This window comes from Fusarium oxysporum, chromosome 10 (genome assembly GCF_000149955.1).
Source record: "Fusarium oxysporum f. sp. lycopersici 4287 chromosome 10, whole genome shotgun sequence".
Taxonomy (NCBI): domain Eukaryota; kingdom Fungi; phylum Ascomycota; class Sordariomycetes; order Hypocreales; family Nectriaceae; genus Fusarium; species Fusarium oxysporum.
Genome location: NC_030995.1, coordinates 1,043,769 through 1,065,825, shown reverse-complemented (window position 1 = coordinate 1,065,825; position 22,057 = coordinate 1,043,769). Strand labels below are relative to the sequence as shown.

The 22,057-nt window shown below is 49.7% G+C and overlaps 7 protein-coding genes across 11 annotated transcripts in view; 3 read left to right on the top strand and 4 right to left on the bottom strand.

Moving 5' to 3' along the window:
• FOXG_13933 (uncharacterized protein) overlaps positions 1 to 996 on the top strand; it is a gene marked incomplete at its 5' end in the record, with an annotated part of 2,894 nt that extends 1,898 nt beyond the window's left edge. Inside the window, one exon of the mRNA XM_018393998.1 lies at positions 37 to 996. Within this exon, the coding sequence (XP_018253384.1) occupies positions 37 to 976 (940 nt within the window). The 3' untranslated portion in view covers positions 977 to 996. The remainder of the gene's footprint in view (positions 1 to 36) is intronic.
• FOXG_13932 (2-oxoglutarate dehydrogenase, mitochondrial) lies at positions 605 to 5,748 on the bottom strand. Of its 2 annotated transcripts, none has more exons than XM_018393996.1 (3): positions 5,529 to 5,748; positions 1,969 to 5,474; positions 605 to 1,915 (listed from the first exon to the last, which is right to left on the bottom strand). In XM_018393996.1, the coding sequence occupies exons 2-3, from the start codon at positions 4,577 to 4,579 to the stop codon at positions 1,371 to 1,373; spliced, it is 3,156 nt and encodes a 1,051-aa protein (XP_018253382.1). In that variant the 5' UTR covers positions 4,580 to 5,474; positions 5,529 to 5,748; the 3' UTR covers positions 605 to 1,370. The 2 variants fall into 2 exon arrangements, with proteins under 2 accessions (XP_018253382.1, XP_018253383.1); XM_018393997.1 differs by having other exon boundaries at positions 1,969 to 5,469.
• A 442-nt stretch (positions 5,749 to 6,190) lies between these two features.
• On the top strand, positions 6,191 to 9,140 carry FOXG_13931 (transcription initiation factor TFIIH subunit 1). 2 transcript variants are annotated; one of them, XM_018393995.1, is made up of 3 exons: positions 6,204 to 6,343; positions 6,403 to 6,612; positions 6,676 to 9,140. In XM_018393995.1, exons 2-3 carry the CDS (start codon positions 6,474 to 6,476, stop codon positions 8,484 to 8,486), a joined length of 1,950 nt encoding a protein of 649 aa, XP_018253381.1. In that variant the 5' UTR covers positions 6,204 to 6,343; positions 6,403 to 6,473; the 3' UTR covers positions 8,487 to 9,140. The 2 variants fall into 2 exon arrangements, with proteins under 2 accessions (XP_018253380.1, XP_018253381.1); XM_018393994.1 differs by having other exon boundaries at positions 6,191 to 6,612.
• FOXG_13930 (uncharacterized protein) lies at positions 8,919 to 12,360 on the bottom strand. The gene has a single exon (XM_018393993.1). The coding sequence runs from the start codon at positions 12,235 to 12,237 to the stop codon at positions 9,196 to 9,198; it is 3,042 nt and encodes a 1,013-aa protein (XP_018253379.1). The 5' UTR covers positions 12,238 to 12,360; the 3' UTR covers positions 8,919 to 9,195.
• A 1,240-nt stretch (positions 12,361 to 13,600) lies between these two features.
• Positions 13,601 to 15,662, top strand: FOXG_13929 (uncharacterized protein). Of its 2 annotated transcripts, XM_018393992.1 has the most exons (2): positions 13,638 to 15,191; positions 15,239 to 15,450. In XM_018393992.1, the coding sequence occupies exons 1-2, from the start codon at positions 13,794 to 13,796 to the stop codon at positions 15,269 to 15,271; spliced, it is 1,431 nt and encodes a 476-aa protein (XP_018253378.1). In that variant the 5' UTR covers positions 13,638 to 13,793; the 3' UTR covers positions 15,272 to 15,450. The 2 variants fall into 2 exon arrangements, with proteins under 2 accessions (XP_018253377.1, XP_018253378.1); XM_018393991.1 differs by having other exon boundaries at positions 13,601 to 15,662.
• Positions 15,663 to 15,867: 205 nt separating this feature from the next.
• FOXG_13928 (ATP synthase subunit beta, mitochondrial) lies at positions 15,868 to 18,638 on the bottom strand. Of its 2 annotated transcripts, XM_018393989.1 has the most exons (7): positions 18,569 to 18,638; positions 18,399 to 18,513; positions 18,162 to 18,297; positions 18,056 to 18,077; positions 17,895 to 17,980; positions 17,799 to 17,841; positions 15,868 to 17,739 (listed from the first exon to the last, which is right to left on the bottom strand). In XM_018393989.1, exons 2-7 carry the CDS (start codon positions 18,407 to 18,409, stop codon positions 16,493 to 16,495), a joined length of 1,545 nt encoding a protein of 514 aa, XP_018253375.1. In that variant the 5' UTR covers positions 18,410 to 18,513; positions 18,569 to 18,638; the 3' UTR covers positions 15,868 to 16,492. The 2 variants fall into 2 exon arrangements, with proteins under 2 accessions (XP_018253375.1, XP_018253376.1); XM_018393990.1 differs by lacking the exon at positions 18,569 to 18,638 and having other exon boundaries at positions 16,198 to 17,739; positions 18,399 to 18,545.
• Positions 18,639 to 20,265: 1,627 nt separating this feature from the next.
• FOXG_13927 (1,4-alpha-glucan branching enzyme) overlaps positions 20,266 to 22,057 on the bottom strand; it is a gene marked incomplete at both ends in the record, with an annotated part of 2,505 nt that continues 713 nt past the window's right edge. Inside the window, 4 exons of the mRNA XM_018393988.1 lie at positions 20,266 to 20,304; positions 20,360 to 20,990; positions 21,043 to 21,378; positions 21,429 to 21,797. Coding sequence (XP_018253374.1) covers positions 20,266 to 20,304; positions 20,360 to 20,990; positions 21,043 to 21,378; positions 21,429 to 21,797 — 1,375 coding nt within the window. The remainder of the gene's footprint in view (positions 20,305 to 20,359; positions 20,991 to 21,042; positions 21,379 to 21,428; positions 21,798 to 22,057) is intronic.

The following is a 22,057-nucleotide window of genomic DNA, read 5'->3' as shown; positions in this document are numbered from 1 at the left end:
ATAATGATGATAGCGACGATGATGTCGATGCTACAGCAAGGAGTGGGAGTTTACGCTTGTGCTCGAGGGTCACGACTCGGAGATCAAGTCTTGCGCCTTCAGCCCCTCGGGTTCTTATCTAGCTACGTGCTCGCGCGACAAGTCAGTCTGGATATGGGAGGATATCGGCGCATCTGAGGAAGACGACGAGTGGGAGACTATCGCTGTGCTTAACGAACACGAGGGCGATGTCAAGGCTGTTGCTTGGTGTCCCGACGTCCCTGGCCGCAACGCTCGACGCAGCTACTCAGCCGACGTGCTCGCCAGCGCAAGTTACGACAATACAGTGCGCATCTGGCGAGAAGATGGTGATGCAGAATGGGTTTGTGTTGCTGTTCTTGAGGGTCACGAGGGCACTGTCTGGGGGCTTCAATGGGAGCCACGACCCCGGGATGGAGATCGCTTCCCGCGACTCTTGACATTTTCTGCCGATAACACTATCAGGGTATGGACGTTGAAGCAGGACGATGAGGCGGAGGAGAATAGTACGGGAGGTGGTGCCGGTGCTCTTGGTGGTATCCCCAATACGATGCGGAGATCGCTACGAGAAGAGTGGACATGCACATCTGTCTTACCCAAGGTGCATACCCGCGATATCTACTCTGTGACATGGAGTGCACAGACAGGACTCGTAGCGAGTACTGGCAGCGATGGGATCGTTGCGCTATACGCCGAGGACTCGGAGCAACATGTCACGACAACCGACAGCCAAGACCAAACCATGGGTAACACCGAGGAGAGCAAGCAACAGCAGACGAGTTGGAGACTCCTAACTTCGCAACCCGGAGCTCATGGACCCTTCGAGGTTAATCATATTAGCTGGTGCCGGAGATACGATGCCGCCTCGGAGCGGCGCGGGGAAGAGGAGATGCTAGTTACAACGGGCGATGACGGGATCGTACGGCCGTGGCAGGTTGAGATGGACGCGCCAAGGTAGCATTGCATCTTGTTGAGATAATAAATACAACCGAAAATAGACTCACTCACTTATACTTTGAACCAAATGTGAATATCAATAGGTTAGATAGATGTATCGTCTACGCAATGCCAGATGTAGAAAATGAAACGACCCGTCAGGTGCTCTGAACACTTAAACAATAAAAAGAAATCATGCTATGTCGTTCCCAAGCCCATGCCAATGTAGGGCAAAAGTGTCCTTCGTCTAGGAGGGTATGATACAAGTGGTTTACATAAGAAGCTCAGTTGCTCCCCAGATCCAGCGGCTTTTATAAACTTCTTCCCTCCCAAACGATTAGTGGCCATGCAATTACCATACCATACTATCCATATTGTAATCCCCCATTAAACCTGTTCCTTCAGTTTTCATCCGCTTACTCGCCCTTGAGCTTGTCCTGTTTAACAGTGAAAGCCATCTCGAGGAGTTCGCGCTCCTCCTTCATGTGAACCTGCTTGAGACCAGTGGCGACGGAAGCACTAGGGTTTCGGCCAGCGTACATGACGTGCTTGCGGGTGTGGTGCTCAGTGTTGTTGAGCAGAGTCTCGATACGGGGCTGAGTGAAGCTCCAGGCACCGGCGTTGAGAGGCTCCTCCTGGCACCAGACGATGGTCTTGGCGTTGGGGTATTGGTCAAGGTTCTCCTTGAGTTGTTGCCAAGGGAAGGGGTTAAGCTGCTCAATGCGAGTGATGGCGACATTGTCCAAGTTGTTCTCAGATCGGTGCTTGTGAAGGGCAGCCCAGACCTGACCGCTGCAGAGAATAACGCGCTCAATCTCCTCAGGAGCCTTGATAGCACCAGTCTCATGCTCGGGATCAGGGATAATCCACTGGAAGCCAGCGTTCTCGCCAGTGAACTCCTCAATGTTGCTACGAGCCAGAGGGTGACGGAGAAGAGATTTGGAGAAGAAGATAACGAGGGCTGCAGACAAGTTAGCGCCTATAGAAAATAGAAGAAATATCCCTTTTACTTACGCTTGCGGTACTGGCGGTGCATCTGGCGGCGGAGAATATGGAACAAGTTGGCAGGAGAGGTCATGTAGGCGATCTGCATGTTGCAGTCCTGGTGTTGACGGACAAGCTTCTCACCAGTGGGGAAATCACGGGGATCCTCGTTGCTGAGCTGAAGGTATCGCTCGAGACGTCCAGAAGAGTGCTCGGGACCCTGACCATCGTAACCGTGGGGCAGAGACATGACAAGACCGGTTCGCTGCATCCACTTGACCTCACCAGAAGCGATAAACTGGTCGATGATACATTGAGCGTTGTTGGCAAAGTCACCGAACTGGGCCTCCCACATGACAAGGGCGTGGGGTGAGGACAGCGAGTAACCATACTCAAAGCCCAGAGCACCAAACTCACTTAGGGAAGAGTTAGAGATGACGAACTTGCCCTGATCCTGGCTCAGGTGCTGAAGGGGAGTGTAGGTATCCTCGGTCTCCTGGTCGTGGAAGACAGCGTGTCGCTGAGAGAAGGTGCCACGCTCGACATCCTGACCGGAGACACGGACGTGGTAACCCTCAGTAACGAGAGAACCAAAGGCCAGAGCCTCGGCAGTAGGGAAGTCGATGTTCTTGCCCTCGACAACAGACTTGGTTCGGTTGGCGAGAATACGCTTCAAGTTGCGGTGAACATGGAAGCCCTCGGGAGTGCTTCCAATAACGGTACCGATATGCTCGAGAGTGGTGCTCTTGACACTTGTCTCGTTAGTAGCCAAAACTTCGGTGGCCAGTTCCTTGGGAGACTTGAAACCGTTCCAAGCAGAGGTGGTCCACTCCTTGGAGGTAGGAGTGTAGTCCTTGGACTTGGTGAAGCTCTCCTCGAGCATGCCCCAGACCCACTGCTTGTGCTCATCGACATCCGCCTTGGAGAAAGAACCCTCCTCGATGAGCTTGTTGACGTAGATGTCGATTTGAGGCTCCTTCTCAGTGATGCGCTTGTACATGAGCGGTTGGGTGAAGGAAGGCTGGTCGGTCTCGTTGTGGCCGTACTTTCGGTAGCAGTTGAGGTCAATGACAACATCGTGCTGGAACTCGGCGCGCCAATCGGCAGCAAGCTGGCAGACAAAGTTGACAGCCTCGACATCATCAGCATTAACGTGGAAAACAGGAGCGTCGATGGCCTTGGCAATATCGGTACAGTAGGCGGTAGATCGGGCGAATCGAGGATCGGTGGTGAAACCAATCTGGTTGTTGACGACGAGGTGAATGGTACCACCGGTAGAAAAGGCGGGGAGAGAGTGGAAGCCGAGACACTCGTAGACGATACCCTGGGCAGCAAAGGCGGCATCACCGTGAAGGAGAACACTCATGGCGGTGCGGTGAGTCTTCTCATCGTTGTTGTAGTGCTGGATAGCGCGGGTCTTGCCCAAGACGACGGGATCCTCAGCCTCGAGATGCGAAGGGTTGGCGACCAGAGAAAGCTGAACACGCTTGCCGGAGGGAGTGGGACGCTCGAAGTTCATACCAAGATGGTACTTGACGTCACCAGATCCCTCATCCTCGGCACCGTTTGTACCAGCGAACTCGCTGAAAATAGACTCGTTGGGCTTTCGGACGACGTTGGAGAGAACATTAAGACGACCACGGTGAGGCATACCGATGACAATGTCCTTGACACCATAGTCGACACTGCGGTCAATGAGAGCCTTCATACCAGGGACAAGGGTCTCACAACCCTCGAGACCGAATCGCTTGTCGTTGGGGTACTTAGTGGCCAGGAAAGACTCGAAGCTGGAACTCCAGATAAGTCGGTCAAGAACACGGCGCTTCTCATCGACAGAGTACTTGAAAGGAGTAGGGACCTCAAGACGTTCACGGAGCCAGTCGCACTTGTCACGGTCAGGGATATGAATAAACTCAACACCGAAAGAACCGCAGTAGATTCTCTCGCAAGCATCGACAATCTCACGGAGAGTCATCTTCTCACGACCATCACGCTTGAAGCGAGGCAGGATACCAGGGCCGAGGGTGTACTCGGTGTCCATGTCCTTCTCGGTGAAACCATAGTGCTCAAGAGTCAATTCCTTGGGCTTGATGTTGGAGAAGCCCTTGGCATCGTTTGTACCTCGGATACCGAGGGGATCAATCTTGGCGGTATGATGACCGCGAGACTGGTAAGCGCGGACAAGAAGCTGAACCTTGAGATGGTTGGTGACATCTGAGCCATCCTCCATGGCCAGGTTGCCAGCAAGGCGAGGGACGCCACCGGTCATGTTAGGGACCAGGTTAGGAGGAGGCTGGAAAGCTTGAGAGATGGGCATCTCGCCGCTCTCCATGTTCTTGAAGTAGATCTGCCAAGAGACATGGACGCTCTCAGGATCTTGCCTCCACTGCATGTACATCTCATCGATGTAGCTAGCGGTGCTTCCGGAGAGGAAGTTATCGTTAGGATCGGGAGGCGCAGAAGTCGCGCTGGTCGCATAGTTGCGACGAGCAGCAACGGCCAGAGGGCGGCGGGAGGCGGCGAGCTTCCATGATGATGTACGGGCCGAGAGGGTCGAGATAGAGGCGGTAGACGAGGCAGCAGAGCATCGAGCACCGCGAAGGAGCTGCGAGCTAGCTCTACAGAGCGAATTCCTCAACATGATGAGCGTTTGTGTTTGTGTATGTGGGGAAACAGAACAGGTATAGGTAGGTAAAAAGGAACTAGAGGATATGAATGGGAAGCATCCCTCGACGAGCTTGATCGCGACACGAAGGAACGGCGGAGTAAGTCAACAAAGGGTTCCCCGTGAAGACTGAGGAGAGGAATTGGACTGAATTGACGGATGGATAAGGTGGATAGGTAGTTGGGAGGGACACGGGAAGAACAAGTAGACGACGGGAAGAAATTGTTTTAGGTATGAGCAGCGCTGGAGCTCAAGTCGCTAGGTACCGTACGTACCTAGCCTGGCCTGGCCTTTGATGTCCTGCTGTTGGTAAAAATACTATGACGCCCCGGCAAACCCGGTTCTGGCCGCCAGGGATTGGGGTTCTCATTGGCTAGGGGCTCCCGTAGCGCTTCGGTCACCGAGAAAACTCCGTGCGGCACACTGTGCAAGTCAGGCAGTGTTGAGAGGTTTTCATAGGGAGAATTAGGTAAATTCCAAGGTGAAAGGTGACCGGCCTTGATTGTCCGGGAACCCACATGACACACTGTTTTGGAGGTCATCGTGGACTTTTGCGGCAGCTGTCATTGGGGCACGTTTCAATATTTTTGGGGCTTTGGGGTCCCTTTCGGAGACTTGAGGCTTCTTTACCGAGGATCACCGTGATGCTTGAGCAAGGAGAGAATGATCCCCGGAAACGCTGTACCGTTCTGCGTTCATCATCCATGGCACCCGTTGAGCCGGGCCATCGCTTGTGCTTCCCCACGGTTTTGGGGGCATTTGGTTTTCAATACCAACCGATTCATGAAGATGACTTGTGCTTATAGGGGGCTAGAATGAAAGCTGGTGGTGCATTTGGGGAAATAGGGAGATCTTCCTCAGGCGGTCTAGTCTAAAAAAAATATGTCAGTAAGTTGGTCAAAACATGGAGTGAATCGGGGCGCACAGGAAAGGAACTGAGATTGCGGACGTAACCATCGTGAAGTTTTAGTTACGTGGTTCAAACAGGGTCAATAGCCGACGCCACACGGTCGAGTTTGGGTTGGGACAGTATTTACTGTACTGTATTGTAGGTATATTCATGCATTCATGATCTCATGCATTCCAGGTTTTGGAGAGCGTTTTGAATTCGTCAAGGGTTGAGCCACGGAAAAACAGGCAGTTTGAATGATAATTCACCAGCCACATTCATAGTTGGAGAAGTTGACTATCCCATGCACATCCAAAGCTCTGACGTATGCGGATCAGCATACAACGTCAATTCAATATGTTCTGGTCCCATGGGCGTTTCATGCTCCGTATTTGTTTTGGTGCAGCCCAAGTTTTCACTGCTAACTAATTATAATTTAACATTGGAGGGTTCATAGCTGGAGGCTTATTATAGATTAGTACCTAATCATTGAGTACCATCAGATGCTTAGTTGATAGGGTCCACAGCTTCCTGTAAGTCTTGTTTGTAAGTTACAGGTTGGAGTCGGCATAAGATGTGCTAAAACTGAGAAAACAGCAAGCAACTCCACTTCCATTTTTACGCTATCACCTGATTAATTGATTGGCTTGATGATGAGTTTGATGTGATGTTGCAGTCGCATATGAAATTTGAGGAAAGCAACCACGGATACTAACATTTAAACTTCAAGCTACCATCACATATTCCAGATGAACCTCCTGCTGTTCAACTCTTGAGTCCCCTCGGAGTCTGAGCCTGCCCTAAGGTACCTAGATGCTATGCTGCCTTAGGTAATCATGAAATCAGTGGCCGTAAGTGGGTCTTGACTGAACAAAGCACTGAAGAGCAGGCATCCAATCCAATCTAATAGTTGGAAGCGTCTTCTCAACGGTGAAATATCCGTATCAAACCGTCACATTAACAAAATAGTCCGTCGTCGATATGGCGATCCCAGTGGGACGTACCCTTTTCAAAAAGAAGGAGGGCATTCTGACTCTCACAAGTGACCATCAGCTGGTCACTTGGACTCCTAATTCAGGAGGCCCTGCCACAGTCTCACTAAACATCAATAACATCACAAGTAAGCTGAGACGCGGTTTTCGTCCTGTGATTCGATTTGATTATTGACACGACTTCACGTCAGACCTCCAACAGACCCCAGATTCTTCACCAAAGGTTATGCTCAAAATCTTTGAAAAGGTTGGAGACGCAGAGCCTGCTACATATCTCTTTCACTTCAACACCGCCGAGGCCAAGGATGAGGCAAAGGCTGTCAAAGATCTATTATCCAGCCTATTAGCTTCTACGCGCGGCAACGATGCTTCTGTTCCAAAACCATCCGGCGCAAGTGGTGGCTCTTCAACGCCCAATCCAGGCGCTGGTAGTGGCACTGGTGGTGGTAGCGGTTCCGCGTCCATGGCCTTCGCCAGCGCTGTCAACTCACAGAATGCTTCATCCTCGCGCTGGTTCGATGACTCGCAGCTCAAGAACGACATCGAGTTGCAACAGTCACTGATGAGAAAAGATACAAGTCTGCATCAAACATACGTTGAAGCAATGCAAACCAAGCCCGACTCCTTATCAGGAGCCGCCTTTAATTCACAGTTCTGGTCAACCCGGACAAATCTTCTCCGAGCCCATGCTATTGAGATAAACCAGAAGAAAGGAGCATATAATGTCCTCTCAACCGTCAAACCCAAGACTGTTGATGGCGAACTAAAACTAAACATCAGCGTAGAGCAGGTGCAAATGATATTCGCACAACATCCTCTGATCAAACGTGTATACAACGAGAATGTCCCCAAGCTATCTGAAGCGGACTTCTGGTCCCGTTTCTTCCTCAGCAGACTTTCCAAAAAGCTACGCGGTGAGCGAGTCGCCGAGAACGACCCTAATGACCCTTTGTTCGACAAATATGACCCTGCTGAGAATACGGTTGCCTTTCAGAGCAAAATCATGGCAAACCAAGTACCGCATTTTATCGACATCGAGGCCAACGAAGAGAATCAAGGAGGCTTCAAAAGTGGAAACGCGAAGGATGTCGAGATGCGTCCTAGGGCCAATATACCAATTGTGAAGACCCTCAACAGTCTCAGTGAGAAGATCATGGCCAACGTTGCGCCTTCTGATGTCAACACTGATGATCCCGATGGTGGTTACAACGCATATGTCCAGCTGGCTTTGCGTGATCTGAAGGGCGACGCGAAGGAGCATCGTATTATGCTCAACGTGAAGGAACAGAACAAGTTCTTTTCAAAACATGACTCTGCGCCCTCGAAACAAGCTGCGGTTTTCGAAAAACAGGTTCCTAGCGAAGTTCTGTTCGAGATAGTGGGAGATCTCGAGACTCTTGAGAGCGATGGTGCTGGCGGAATAAATATACAGGCAGCAATGGGATTTGATGAAGAGAGCGAAAGTGACGAAGATACTCCCAAACGGCCGCATGTTGGATCACGCTCCGCTCTCTTAGCTGCTGACAAGGACATCATGAAGGGTGTGCGCCAGCAACGCGCTCAAAAATACGGCCACGAGACGGATGCCGTTGAGCCCATGGGGCTCCCTGTTGAGATCTCCCGCAAGTGCAGTCTTACCCACGCAACGACCATCGAGTTTCTGCATCAGTTCTGGAACGCATTCCTCTCGGGCGACCCGGACCGCGCTGGTGAGCTACAGTACCTAGCCGAGTCTCTCGGCCGGTCACTGGCACGTATCAACGCCGTTGCAGAGGAAGCCGACAAGGAACGGGAGGAAATCATTCGCAGCCGGAAGAAAGAGATCCGCGATCATTTCCAGCGAACCGGTAAGAAGATCAGATGGCGATCAGATAATGTTGGAGGTGGCAAAGCTGCCGTGATTGCTTTGATGCAACCAACTATGAATGCTTTGGAGAAGGCTCAAGCCGACTACTCGAGGGCTCTCGCAGCAGAGGGGATACAGATATCGACTGAAGCATGATCCTTCTAAGCCCGTTTCCGTAAACATAATGATCAGCTCAGGGGAGAACGCATGGCGGATCGATGAAATATAAAAAGGCATTTACAAAGAATTGACCCAGATTCATTGAGGATTGTCGTAAAGTGATGTTTTTGGTTATTATACTCATCATTGACATTCTCTACCCAATTTCGACTTGGGCTTTTGTACTTGCTTCCATCGTGGTCAAGGTTTGGCCAGCAATTGCATCAAAATAACGACATATTAGGCGCGTCTTTGTGGGGGTGCCTTGGCCAATTTTACGGATATCAAATGTTTCGTTGTTGCCATGAATCGCCTTAAGAGGGTCAGGGCCAGTGATGTTGCCCCTTTTCATCGCGGCAGCCCGAGTTGCACTATCAGTGTTGAGGGCTAGATAGGTTAGATGGGACTTGTTTTGCAGACATCTGAGGGGTTAAAGGCTGAATAATCTGAATAGAGTCTGAGTGCCCCATTACGACGGTCATTACTGGGCCTCAGGATCGTGACTCAGTGTCTGGTTATATCATTCTATAGTTTATTGGCTGTTTTTGCCAATGCCAAAAACAAACTTGCCATTCAGTTCAATCCATCATAAGTACCTCTGTGTTGGCCAATTCTATATATGTGTGTAATATACAAAGAAAGATTCCTGCCTGACGCCATGATGCATAAAAATGTGAAACCAAATCCAAGCCTAACATCAACATCTTCATGGGCCACGACGGATTCTTACCTCCTCAGCATCGGCAAACTTCTTCTCTACGCCGACGCCAAAACCCATCATCTTCTTTGTACCCTTCTTCTTAGCTCCGTATTCTTCATCAAACTTGCGGATCTGCTTGAGAGACTGCATATCCTCGCTGATGCTAGCCGGTATTTGGCGAAGAGCCTTATCGAAGTGGTCATGGCGCAAAATACGTTTCTTAGGGTATTCATACGGCTCGGGACCACTGTGACGTGCAGCAGCTTCATTCTCCTCCTCTACGGCAGCCATGGCGGCAGCGACGCAGGCATTCTTGAGATCAGAGCCTGAGTAGTAGGGAGTACGCTTGGCTAGATCTTCGAGTGAAACGGCAGGGTCGAGGGTTTCGCCCTTGAGGAGGATCTTCAGAATGGCAGTACGGTCTGCTTGTAGAGGTAGGTCGACAAGTAGACGACGCGGCAGGCGACGGAGAACAGCGTCATCAAGGTCGAACGGACGGTTGGTGGCAACCATGATGAAGGCTTCTGTCTCCTCGAGGCCATCCCACTCTTTTAGAAACTGGTTGATGTGAGAGCGGTGTGATGCCCGAGCACCGAGCATGCTGCGGTTTGCTAGTAAAGAGTCGGCCTCGTCAATGAAGACGACACACGGCGAGATCTTCTTGGCCAGCGTGAAGACTGCCCGGATAAGCTTCTCGCTCTCACCAACCCATTTGTCATTTATAGTTGCACCACTGATTTCGAGCATGTTTGCACCGCTCTCCTTGGCAACTGCCTTTGCGAGCAACGTCTTGCCTGTGCCTGGAGGTCCGTACAGAAGACATCCAGGAATCTTATCTTGGGCGAGTACACCATAAGAGAAGGCATCAGGTCGTACCAGCGCCAGGGTTGTGAGAAGCTTGAGGGCAGATATGGTTTCCTTGGGGACGTGAACATCGTCGAAAGTCGTTCTCAAGTTCTGACGGTTGATGTGGCCTGATGATATCCGCTTCTCATACTCATTCAGCTTCATGGCTGCCCGGCCGCCTGATTGCGAATCTTCATCCTTCTTCTGCGAGTCCTCGCCTTCCGTCTTGCCGTCTTGCTCAGGCTCGTCAAGGTATCGCTGCCCAGGCCTTTGCCTTAAAGGACCCATGAGAAGGCGCTCATACACTCCTCCTGGTGCAGCACCTGCGGCCTCTTCTTCGTGACGTTTTGCGGCGCATGCAATGTTGTACACCTCTGGTAGAGGAAGAATTGATTTCTTGAGCATCTGAGCTCGTGTGTCTGTAGCGTGCATAAAGATCTTCATGTGAGCGTCTGAAAGTTCAAGGGTACATTGGCTACCTAATGATTTCAGCATGCGGTTGATGTTTTGAACGTTCTCCACGAAAATGTCTGTGTCCTGAAGAGGAAAATGGCCATCAGAAGTTTGTAAGCCGCCAGACGGTTTGGGTTGCCTCAGAGTGCGAGAAGGATCGATATGTCGAGAAATAATAAAGTCTCCAATTGAGAGGTCTCGAAGAGTGCTTTGATACTCCTCTGAAGGCTGCTCACTCGAGGACGTTCCAAGAATCGCAACCTTGGAACCTTGTTGCCAGGCTGAATCCACGATATTTCTTAATCTCGTGATGAGCATTGAACCCTCAAGCGTCATACTGAGTTCAATGAAGTCGTGGATATGGATGATAAGAGGCTTCTCACGCGGGGAGCCTTGCTTGATCTCGGCTGCCTGTATAATTTGATCCAAGACCTTGTCGATCTTGAGGTTCTCCCATTTGCCAAAGGGGTCATAGCCACCCTGCTTGATTTTGGAAAGCTCGTCTTCAAGCGAGCCTGAGGCTGCGCGAATATTAATCACGCCCGTATCAGGGTCGTTATCCTCCTCCTCGTGCCGTGTCACCACATCAGGATCCTTGTAAAGCTTTCCATTCATCTCTGCAGCGCGGAATCCCATGTTCGAGAGTGACCCTCGCGAATAAGCCCAGTCCTGGTCTAGATAGTCTCCTACTATGACGGATAGGTCCTGGGCGTTCAATTTAACCAGATCAGCATCGTTGAAGTAGGCGATGTGTTCTGCGACAGCCTCTGATATGGCTTGTCCACTATAGCCAGACATGGACAATATCGTAATCTGACGCTTGAGGTTCTTGGACTCGGAGTCAAGTGGGGCCGGTGTCGTTAATTCTCGACGCAGAGCAGATCGAATAGAGGAGAATGTGAGAATAGGTAGGTCGGCGATGGCTTGGGCTAGGGAGTGGTCGAGTCTCCAGTCATAGTCGAGAATGCTATCGAGGCCTGTCTGAACTGAAAGAAACTGGTCGCGAAACTCTTGGGCATGTCGATCAAAGTCCTTATAGTAGTGCCACCACCAGAATGGCTTTGAAGTATATATATATTCTGCGTGTCGGGCAGGATATAACGAATCGGCCAGATGCCATGCTGAATCGAGCAGCATGTCGTAGGCGCGTGTGAGGCTCGTCAACTTATGAACGAGCTCCTCTGTGTGGCAATTGGCATCGAGAGCAACAACAGCTTTTACACGATCCGCAACTTTCTCGAACATGGCAGTGAATGTCGCATCGAAGTAGTCTTCAAGGGCCCTGTTAGATTCCGTTATTCGAGTCTTCTTATCGGCGACCTGAGGATCGACAAAGATAGAGGACGTCTTTGGTTGTTTGGCATCTTCAGCGAGGGCGATTGGGAGCTGTGGTCTCCTCCAGGCATGGTGAAGAGTGACATTGTCGTCGAGAAACGTTTGTGGCAGTTTGACGGGGGGTAGCGCAGGAGCGGCATGTTTGCGAGCTATTCTGTTTTTCACAGAAGTCGAAGTTCGAACTCGTGAACGACCCGGTGCAGTTTCGGTTCCGTTCTGAGGCTGTACATCTTCGTCCTCCACAGCTGCCGATTGCCCTGGTGGCTTATCACCATTGTTTGCGCCTGCACCTGCGCCTGTATCCCTCCAGGTTGACGATGTCTGAAATGATCGATAGCGTATTCGAGATTGGGCTTGTGATCTTGCGGCGACAGTAGCAGGATTCAGCAGGGCACGAAGCCCTGTCGATTGCATCCGTGCGAGTTTCTCGTCGGTCGGGACCGAGAGGAGAGAGTTGGAGACTATGGCGAAGCCTTTGAAGCTCAAGTCGCAAGGCTGTGTCTATGAGCCATAAGCCCTGTCATGTCTTGCTTAACAATTTCCCCAAAAGTTCGAAACCGTTTCGTCAAAACCGGGGCCGGATTTTTTAAGTCGGCCGAATCCCGATCGAATTTCAGGTCCGGTTTACCAAGCGCCAGCGTTGACAACTGTCTCTTCCATAATGAAAGAGGAAAAGTATAGAAGCTCTGTGACTCAGGTTGCATAGAAAACATTCCTGTCTCTTTCATTTCTCTGTATAAGTCCTTGGAAGTTTATTGAAGAAAAAACTTGAAAGGTTTCCTATTGATGTAGGGTATTTTACCGAAATAATGAGTCTGTGTAAGTGTAAAACATAACTGTAAATGAGATTTTGTTCATAATGTATAATTCGCGAGAGTAAGTAACACATATTCTGGCAGTAATCTGGTACATGGTTTCAGGGGGACCGTTGAGGCTTTGCTTGGTAGGTGACTTCAGATTTATATATTGTCTCTAGCTACCTGTCTAATTTACCACTGGGCTTGTGAGAATTTCAGATACATTGGTCCAACTTCACGTCGTCTGATTAATAGAATCCTCGGCTGCATGTATCGGCCTTGCAGAAACCGACTGTTAATCGTCTTTACTGACCCGTATGATATAAGCATAATCGTTAAAGATGCACTACTGTCGAGACTCTGCTGTAGCGTACATTCGAAGATTCGGCCGCCAGGCACAATATAAGAAATCAACTCTATCTGGGATATGACGATAACATAATGATACAGCAATTCCACTGTGTGATTTTTTGCACCTCGGAGCAAAGTCGAACTACGCAAAGCCATGATATCCGTTGCTACAGTATACACTCTCTTCCTATGAACTGATGTCTAGGCTACTGGCTGAAGAGGAGTAAGACGGGCCCTGAAGATTGCCGACTTTGGTATTGGGCGTCGTCAACTCGACCTTTATTTTGAAATGTTTCGTTCTCAAGGAGATTATGCCTCGTGTCGAATTGCGCAATATGGGGATATTGTCTGATGCATTTTTGAATGCCATGTACCTGAGTAAACTTGATGTTCGGTTTATTTGAGTCAAGCATCGTGTTCCACTGTAAATAAACCACTTACAAGCAAGACTCTATAGCCCTGGAATACCGTGGACGACATTGGATTCCAGGGCCCGTCTACCCGAATCATACTGTACAGATCTTATCGTCATCATAGACTAGAGTCGTCATCCAGTCACAGCTGCAATGGAACTAACTTGGAGTGCTGCTAAGCCTTGTTTGGTCCTGAGACCTGAGACGCACGTCCGCGGGGTTTCCACTGTTGGTGGGCGAGACCTTGTCATCAAGCAACTCATCTCATTCAACCTAACGTTAGCATGAAACTCAACTCAACTCACTCTTACTAAAACAAGACACCTCTTGTCATCTCATACATAAATCCGTTCTATCCGTCTGTGATAACCAACTGTTGACATACAACCATGTTATAGTCTCAACAGCCATGGACAACTCTCAGACCTCATCAGAGCAACCCCAGTCGGAAAGCCCAGAAGGATCGCCACCTAATTACGATAACAATAAGCCCTACCATTCTAAACGACCTCACAAGAAGTCGCGAACTGGATGTCGCAATTGTAAAGCTCGCAAGGTTAAATGCGACGAGGCTCGCCCTGTCTGTCGATCATGCAGATTGCGCAAGGCTGATTGCGTGTATCCGACTCCCGCAGCCTCAACTGCTCCCTCTTCAAACAACAGCATCACCAATTCTCAACGACCGCCAGAACCTCTATCCGCTCCTCAGAATGCTCCTTCGCCAGACGTCGTCTCTATCTCTTCTAGCGATGAGCCTATGGAAGAGGCTGGGCCGTTGACCGTCTCGCCAGTATTCCGTCATGGTCAAATGGACGTGACAGATATGAAGCTTCTCTGGTTCTACACCAGCTCAACGTGTACCTCTTTCTCAGTGGACCAGGGACCCTCGAACCCGATCAACGATGTTCTAAGAAACAGAATGGTTCAGGTTGCCTTTGAGAACCCATTTCTCATGGATTCGTTATTTGGTCTCGCAAGTCTTCACATGCAGAGTCTTGCGCTAAGCCATGACCCTGCACGTGCTCTCACCTATCGCGCTCGTTCCTTTGAGGGATATCGCCTGGCCGTGGAAAAAGCACAGCCGGAGACGTTCCCGGCGTTATTAGCCAATTCTCTATTGCTCACTGCTCTATCATCTCAAAACTTCCGCGATGAGGATGGTAAAAAGCTTTACTTGATCGATTGGATGATTGTCTGGAGGGGAATTGGCCTCGTTATTGACCTCATGGGCGTTGAGAAACTCATTGACTCAGGCCTTTATTGTTTGTTTAACAGACCTTCTGTCGACGTTGAGCAGGCCACAAACCACATTCCTGCTTGCCTTGTCTCTATGCTCAACTCCATTGAGCCTAGCGATCCAGACTATCTCAACGTGGAAACCTACTACGAGACACTTCAATTCCTCGGATCTTTGTATCAGAACTTGCACGATGGCTTCGGGCCCACCATGATGCTGCGGATCATCACCTGGTTCACCTTTGTGCCCCGGAACTTCGTCCAGCTCGCACGCGAATTGCGCCCCCGGGCTCTCATCATTCTCGCCTACTATGCCGCCTTTCTCAAGTTCCCTTCAGATGTCTGGTGGATAAAGAATGTCGGAAACCGTTCACTACGGGATCTTTGCGAGCACATCGGCCCGGAGTGGCAGCAATATCTTCTCGTCCCGCACATGGCACGCCTCGTCGAAGGTGAGCTCGAGCTTGGAAGAGTCTTGTTCGAAGATCCAAATTGGTCACCGCAAAAACCCAACAGCCTACGATTAGATCCCACAGCATCTATCACCCTTGTGGACGAGAAGGGAAGACGAGTTAAGTGGATTCCTGCGGAGAAGAAGCTCGTGCTCATGGATTCAAGAGGCCAAGTTATAACAAAGGGAGAGGCTATTGAGAAATGGAGGACTGACATGAACTCCACCTTTACATTCGATCCATGACCAAACATGTTCCATGGTGGATAATTTGACAGAATCAATAATACAGGGAGTCAGGGAACGAGAGGATGTTTGGGAACGGTTTATTGGATACCCGTGAGACTTGAAGGTCTCCTTTTTCAGCAAAAATAGAGTCAAATTTATGTAAAACTGCTAACCTTCCACTTCTGCTATTAACTCTATGAGGTACTAATATATCGTACTGGGAGAGTCATCAAGTTCATCTATATCTAAAGTCCATGGATAAAAGAAGCTGAAGAGAAATTCCTTAGGCGGATATTAAGTAGTCAAAATGAAATAGACTAAGTATGGCATTGACTATAATTCAACATCGATATCGAATATTAGAGACCCTGATGCTGATAGGCTGTTATCTTAGGCGAGGCAAATGCCTCTGCCTAGGTAGCTTGACTAAATGGCCTTCTTCCTTTACCTTGCTGTGCCTCTTGGCACTATGGCTCTTCTTATCTTTAGTGCCTAAAGAGAGAAATTTCTTCTAAAAAAAAAAAGAGGTTTTCTTCAATCTTTATATAGAGGATGTTTCATGATTACCCTCGAGGGGACCTATAGCTGGCTTGCCTTCGGTGACCTCTCGGGAACTTGAGCAGAGGGCAACCTAATCCATTGCCTGTATCTCTGAAAGGTCTTAATTGCAGCTAGGCTACTTGCTCTAATTACTAAGCTAAGGTACTACTGACCTTGCTGAAGCTCAGTCTAATTGGCACTTTGACCTCTATTTCTTGCCCTGATCTGTGAATAGCTTCACTTTAAAGGAACGACCCAATGCGGCTCTAATAAGCCTATGGCCGGCCCAATTGACTATCTGACTGATGGCCAAAGAGCAGATTTCTTAATAAACTCTAAATGCCTTACTTTAAAGATAAAGCCAGAAGGTACACTTGCGTTCTTAGGTCGCTCTTCTGTATGCGGCTTTGCCTAATCACTACAAAGTCACTCGTCATAGCAACGGTCAGTCAGAATGGATCACTTTTAGTAAAAAAGAAAGCTTGATATGGCTACAAGAGGAATTTTGTTGATTTCTTAGTACACAGCTCACAAAAGAGACTTGGTGGAGCTTATGAGAAACCTCCCGGGACCTTTGTTCCTCTTCTCTATACACAGGTCCTTTATTTCTCTCCTCCCGTCTCCCGCGGCATTAACTTCAATACTTAAACCCCTTACTGACCCTCAAGCTCAGCAAGAATCTTCTCACCCTTGGCCTTGGCGGAGGCGAAGTCACCAACCATGTAGAAGGCACCCTCAGGAAGGCTGTCACCCTCACCGTTAAGGATGGCCTTGAAGGAGTTGATGGTCTCCTTAAGGTCGACGAGCTTACCCTCGATACCAGTGAAAACCTGGGCGACAGTGAAAGGCTGGCTCAGGAAACGCTGGATCTTACGGGCACGCTCGACAGTAAGCTTGTCGGCCTCAGACAACTCATCCATACCCAGAATGGCAATGATATCCTGAAGAGACTTGTACTCCTGGAGGATCTGCTGGACACGGGTGGCGACGTCGTAGTGCTCCTGACCGACAACTCGGGGATCCAACATACGGGACTTGGAGTCGAGAGGGTCGACAGCGGGGTAGATACCCAACTCAGAGATACCACGAGACAAGACAGTGGTGGCGTCCAAATGAGCGAAGGTGGTGGCAGGGGCAGGATCAGTCAAATCGTCAGCAGGGACGTAGACGGCCTGGACGGAGGTAATGGAACCCTTGGTGGTGGTGGTAATACGCTCTTGCATACCACCCATGTCGACGGCGAGGGTGGGCTGGTAACCGACGGCAGAGGGGATACGACCGAGAAGGGCAGACACCTCGGAACCGGCCTGAGTGAATCGGAAAATGTTGTCAATGAAGAGCAGCACGTCCTGACCCTCCTCATCTCTGAAGTATTCAGCTACAGTAAGACCGGTAAGGGCGACACGGGCACGAGCTCCAGGGGGCTCGTTCATCTGACCGAAGACCAGTGCGACCTTGGACTCGCCATCAAGCTGAATGACGGAAGTCTCCTGCATTTCGTGGTACAGATCGTTACCCTCACGAGTTCGCTCACCGACACCAGTGAAGACGGAGTAACCACCGTGGGCCTTGGCGATGTTGTTGATAAGCTCCTGAATGAACACAGTCTTGCCGACACCAGCACCACCGAAGAGACCAATCTTTCCACCACGGGCGTAGGGAGCAAGAAGATCGACGACCTTGATACCAGTAACAAGAACCTCAGCAGAGGTGGACTGCTCGACGAACTCGGGGGCTTCGGTGTGGATAGGAAGGCGCTTGTCAGTCTTGATGGGACCACGCTCGTCAATGGGGTCACCAGTGACGTTCATGATACGGCCAAGAGTGGCGGGACCAACAGGAATGGTGATGGGAGCACCAGTGTCCTGGGCGGAAGCACCTCGGACGAGACCCTCAGTACCTGTAAAAATGTGTTAGGGGGTTTGAAGTATGAGAAATTTCGAAGTGATCATAACGTACCGTCCATAGCAATGCAACGGACGACGTTCTCTCCCAAATGTTGCTTGAGGATGTTAGAATTGACCAGTCATATGAGATAATTGGATGTGAACATACGGAAACCTCGAGAACGAGCTTCTGGCCATTGTTCTCAGTCTCAAGAGAGTTGAGAATGGCGGGGAGCTTCTGAGTATCGAACTTGACTGCAATAACGTCAGTATTGTTTTCGCCGTGTCATGCCAGGCTCGTCGAAAGCCTGTGATAGATGATTGACTAACCGTCGACGACGGCACCGATGACCTGCGAACAGTCGGGTTAGCACGGAGTTCTTGTGCGGTCGGTATTGCCCGGGCGACCGGAATGGACTGAGCGGCTCATTCTCACCTGGTGAATCTTGCCGGTGCCGACGCTGGCAGTGCTCGCCCATCGGCTGGAGATGGGGAGTCGGAGAGATGAAGGTCGGAGGGCACGTCGAGGGAGGACGGCCGGGCGAGCCGCGCGGGCGAAGGAGGAAATGCCGCTGCCGAGGGAAAAACGCAAGGGTCAGCTCAATTGGGCTTCAATTGGGAGGGAAACGTCATCGAAAAATCTTCGACATTCGTTCTTGCGATCATTACTCACCTCTTGAACATCTTGCCAGATGACAAAGAGCGATCAGAGATGGGAGTGGAGAGAGGTTGGTTGAAGCTGAGGGAGAACTTTTACGGGAGGTGAGCAGTTTTGCTCGGGAGGACGACTTGGTCGGTTAGAGCTTTCGTAGAGTGTCACGTGGAACGCTAGCCCGAAATTACCTCTGGCCCCGCCGGGGAAGCTGCGATGCCGGCAATTTCCCGGGATGAACATGACGGGATTATTCGCAGACCTGGCTCTCCCACCTTGAACCATAGCGGTTGTCTCGCCAGAACCAAGGCCTTCAGGGAGCAGCAAAACTTCCGACGTAAGGCAAGGTACCAAAAATACTTATTCTAAGGTCGACTGAATCTTTCCTAAATTCATATTAATTTACCTAAGTATTTTTGCCATTCAGGATGGAGGTCTTAAGTCTTCTTGCCTCCCCTTGAAGGTCACTCAGAGCCAGGCATTTTTGGGGCCATAGAAACCAGTGTAAACAGCGGCAGTGGAGAGAGAGAGAGAGAGAGATGCCTTATAATCGTCACTGAGTCCTTATTCCTTAGGCCTGCAGGCATTAAATGGCTTTGGTTCCATCTTCAACTTAATTATGGGACTGATCCATTCTTCCTTGCTGAGCTTCGATGCATATCCGAAACCGAATCTTCACTCGGTTATCTCATTCTTGGCTCTATACGTAGAATTGACTCAATTGTTGAAGTCAAAGGCATCAATGATCTCGCAGCAATTAAACCCCTGGATGTCATTCTGAGGGGGAAGATGCAAACGGAGCGGGGAAAGTAGCATTTACCTGGCTTGGTTTACCTGTGTGCTGCTGAGTTCTATGAGATGGTGGTGGAAGCTCAAAATGGATTGGCTGATGATCCGAAAAGCACGGAAGTACTGCATACAAACAAATACCGGGCTCAGTGTAGATGACGAGCGCGGCCTGATCAAGTCGATGCGTTGAACGCTATATTAATTCACATCTAGATCACCACGAACATCATGATTTCAATCATCACCAGCCTCATCCACGTTCTTCTCAAGAGATGCTGTCAAGTCAAGGCTTTTCTGGGGCAACAAGACCAGTCAGGGATCCCCATCTTGCATCCCGTCCTCTTCCCTCAGGTGTCTAACCCTATTGGTCTGTCTATTAGCTACGCCGAGATGGTCCTGATTCCAACCAATAACAACGGGCAATTGCTAGTTGCAAGTTTTAGATGGTCCATTTAAATTTTTGGCTGAGATTTGCCAATTGTTCCATTCCAACTTTTTTTTCTTTCCCCTTGACCGTTCAGGCCGTTCCCCCCATTAGCCGACCCCGGTTCAAATCTCAACAACCTGACGACATCCAGATTAGCTTCGGTAACCGGTCTTCAAATAACACTTATACCCTTCAAGACAGTAATGTCTCGGTTATCAATTGCAGATGCCATTTTCTTCGATCACCAAGAACTATGTAATACTAGACCAATACATCTTACGATCGAATTTACTTCAAGGTTTAAATAATGAGCTTTGTTTCGATCCATTCCCGAATAACCGAGCCGAAAAATCCGAGCATCGTCAGAACCCCACCACAACTAGCAACGCTATAGAACCATCATATTATTGATCATGTCAGCCTCGTTCCTTGCGACTGGTAAAAGGAGGTATTAGGACATTGAAGTTGTTGTTCTTGACTGTCGACTTTTATTATTTCAGATGTTATAATATATCTGCAAAACAAAACAAACCAGAGACACATCAACCAGGGTCTCATCCCAATAACGGCGCACTTTGTAACAGTCCCCGCCAAATGAAGGAATCACTCTAGTCAGATACTTCTTCTTGCAGCTTCACCACGACCCCCGTTTCCATCTCTCATCTTCCATACTCAGGACTGCTGGGAAATTGTGGACTCAAGAGCCAGAACCTGCAAGATCATGTTAGGAAACGCAAACAGTCATTTGAAAACCGGGCTCACTTACCAAAGCAGTTCGGCAGGGAATATAGATATGAGTCCAGTTCTTCCTGTTGTTCCATTCCATGGGGGTAGTGAAGAATCGGGTGTTCTCATCGACACGGTTGTGACCACCAACATCCTTGCTATCTGTGTTGAGAACGACACGGTAAGTTCCTGCGACATCAATTCCGATACGGTAGTCGCTGAAGCTGTTGGTTGGGTGGAAGTTAAAGATAAAGACCAGACCACCGCGCTCAAACACAATAACCTTGTCACCTTCATGTTTCAATGAGATATACGCCTGTGGCGCATGGAGCCAACCATACTTGGCCTCAGTCTGGTTCATCAAGCGGTCAAAGTGATCAAGGAACTTGTATCGGAGCAAGGGATCATCCGTAAGGTTGAGCTGTCGTCGAGCATACCAGAATGAGTTGTTGTTGCCCTCACGCGGGAAGTCGAGCCACTCGGGGTGACCAAACTCGTTACCCTCAAAGTTCAGATATCCCTCTCCTCCAAGGCCGTGTGTCACAAGTCGAATCATCTTGTGGAGTGCCATACCACGATCAATGACAGGAGTCAGGGGCGACAGAGTAGACATGTTGGTATACATTTCAGCGTCACACAGATGCATCATGAGTGTTTTGTCACCGACAAGACTGTGCATGTTAGTAGCTGAAAGTGAAACAAGTCAAAGGAGCATTAACTTACGCCTGGTCGTGGCTCTCAGCATAGGCGATAGTCTTTTCGCCGTGTCGACGGTTGGTAAGTGTATGGCAGATGTTGCCAATATCCCATTCATCATCCTTGAGTTCCTTCAGAATCTTGATCCACATATCAGGAATGGCCATGGCAAGGCGGTAGTCGAATCCAACGCCACCAAGAGAAAGTGGCAGGCAGAGTGCTGGCATACCAGAGACATCCTCAGCAATGGTAATGACCTCTGGGTAGAGTTCATGCAACATTTCGTTTGCAAGCATCATATAGACAACAGCCTCCTCGTCAACATCTGCGCCGAAGTACTCATGATAGCCACCGGAGAAGCCCCTGTTCGAATTAGCATGATAGGCCAATAAAATCATGATAGTGTCACTTACGTGCCCATGCCATGATGAACATATAGCATGCTGGTCACTCCATCAAATCGGAAACCGTCGAATTGGTACTCGTCCATCCAAAAACGCAAGTTGCTCAGCAAGAACCGCATCACCTCATGGTGGCCGTAGTTGAATAGCCGGCTGTCCCACTGATCGTGTCGGCCCTTGCCGCCACCATGGAAGTAATGGTGATCGGTACCATCAAACTCGTTGATGCCATCGAGCACATTCTTGGAAGCGTGGCTGTGGACAACATCGAGAAGCATGGTAATTCCGAGGCCGTGAGCGGTGTCAATGAGCTCCTTGAGGTCCTCGGGAGTACCGTATCGACTGCTAGCTGCGAAGAAGTTGTTGATTTGATAGCCAAAGCTGGCATAGTACGCATGTTCCATCACAGCCATCAGTTGAATCACATTGTAACCTAGGTTCTTAATTCGTGGAAGCATGTTCTTGGTAAACTCCTTGTAAGTCGCAACCGCTGGTCAGGGCTGGAGATACCGACATGCGCCTCATACACACGAACGCTTGCGGGCTTCTTGGGTCGAGAATTCTTGAACTTGTATGTCTCGGAGGCTGGAGGGTTCCAGAAGTGGGCATCGTATGCAGGAGATACATACAAATCCTGTGTC

Coding starts and splice junctions, on each gene's coding strand:
- FOXG_13931 (XM_018393994.1), top strand. CDS start 6,474: ATGGCGATCCCAGTGGGACGTACCCTTTTCAAAAAGAAGGAGGGCATT. Junction 6,613..6,675: donor AAACATCAATAACATCACAA/GTAAGCTGAGAC, acceptor ACTTCACGTCAG/ACCTCCAACAGACCCCAGAT.
- FOXG_13929 (XM_018393991.1), top strand. CDS start 13,794: ATGGACAACTCTCAGACCTCATCAGAGCAACCCCAGTCGGAAAGCCCA.
- FOXG_13932 (XM_018393996.1), bottom strand. CDS start 4,579: ATGTTGAGGAATTCGCTCTGTAGAGCTAGCTCGCAGCTCCTTCGCGGT. Junction 1,916..1,968: donor GCACCGCCAGTACCGCAAGC/GTAAGTAAAAGG, acceptor ACTTGTCTGCAG/CCCTCGTTATCTTCTTCTCC.
- FOXG_13928 (XM_018393989.1), bottom strand. Junction 17,981..18,055: donor CATCGGTGCCGTCGTCGACG/GTTAGTCAATCA, acceptor ACGTTATTGCAG/TCAAGTTCGATACTCAGAAG. Junction 17,740..17,798: donor CCGTTGCATTGCTATGGACG/GTACGTTATGAT, acceptor ACATTTTTACAG/GTACTGAGGGTCTCGTCCGA.
- FOXG_13930 (XM_018393993.1), bottom strand. CDS start 12,237: ATGCAATCGACAGGGCTTCGTGCCCTGCTGAATCCTGCTACTGTCGCC.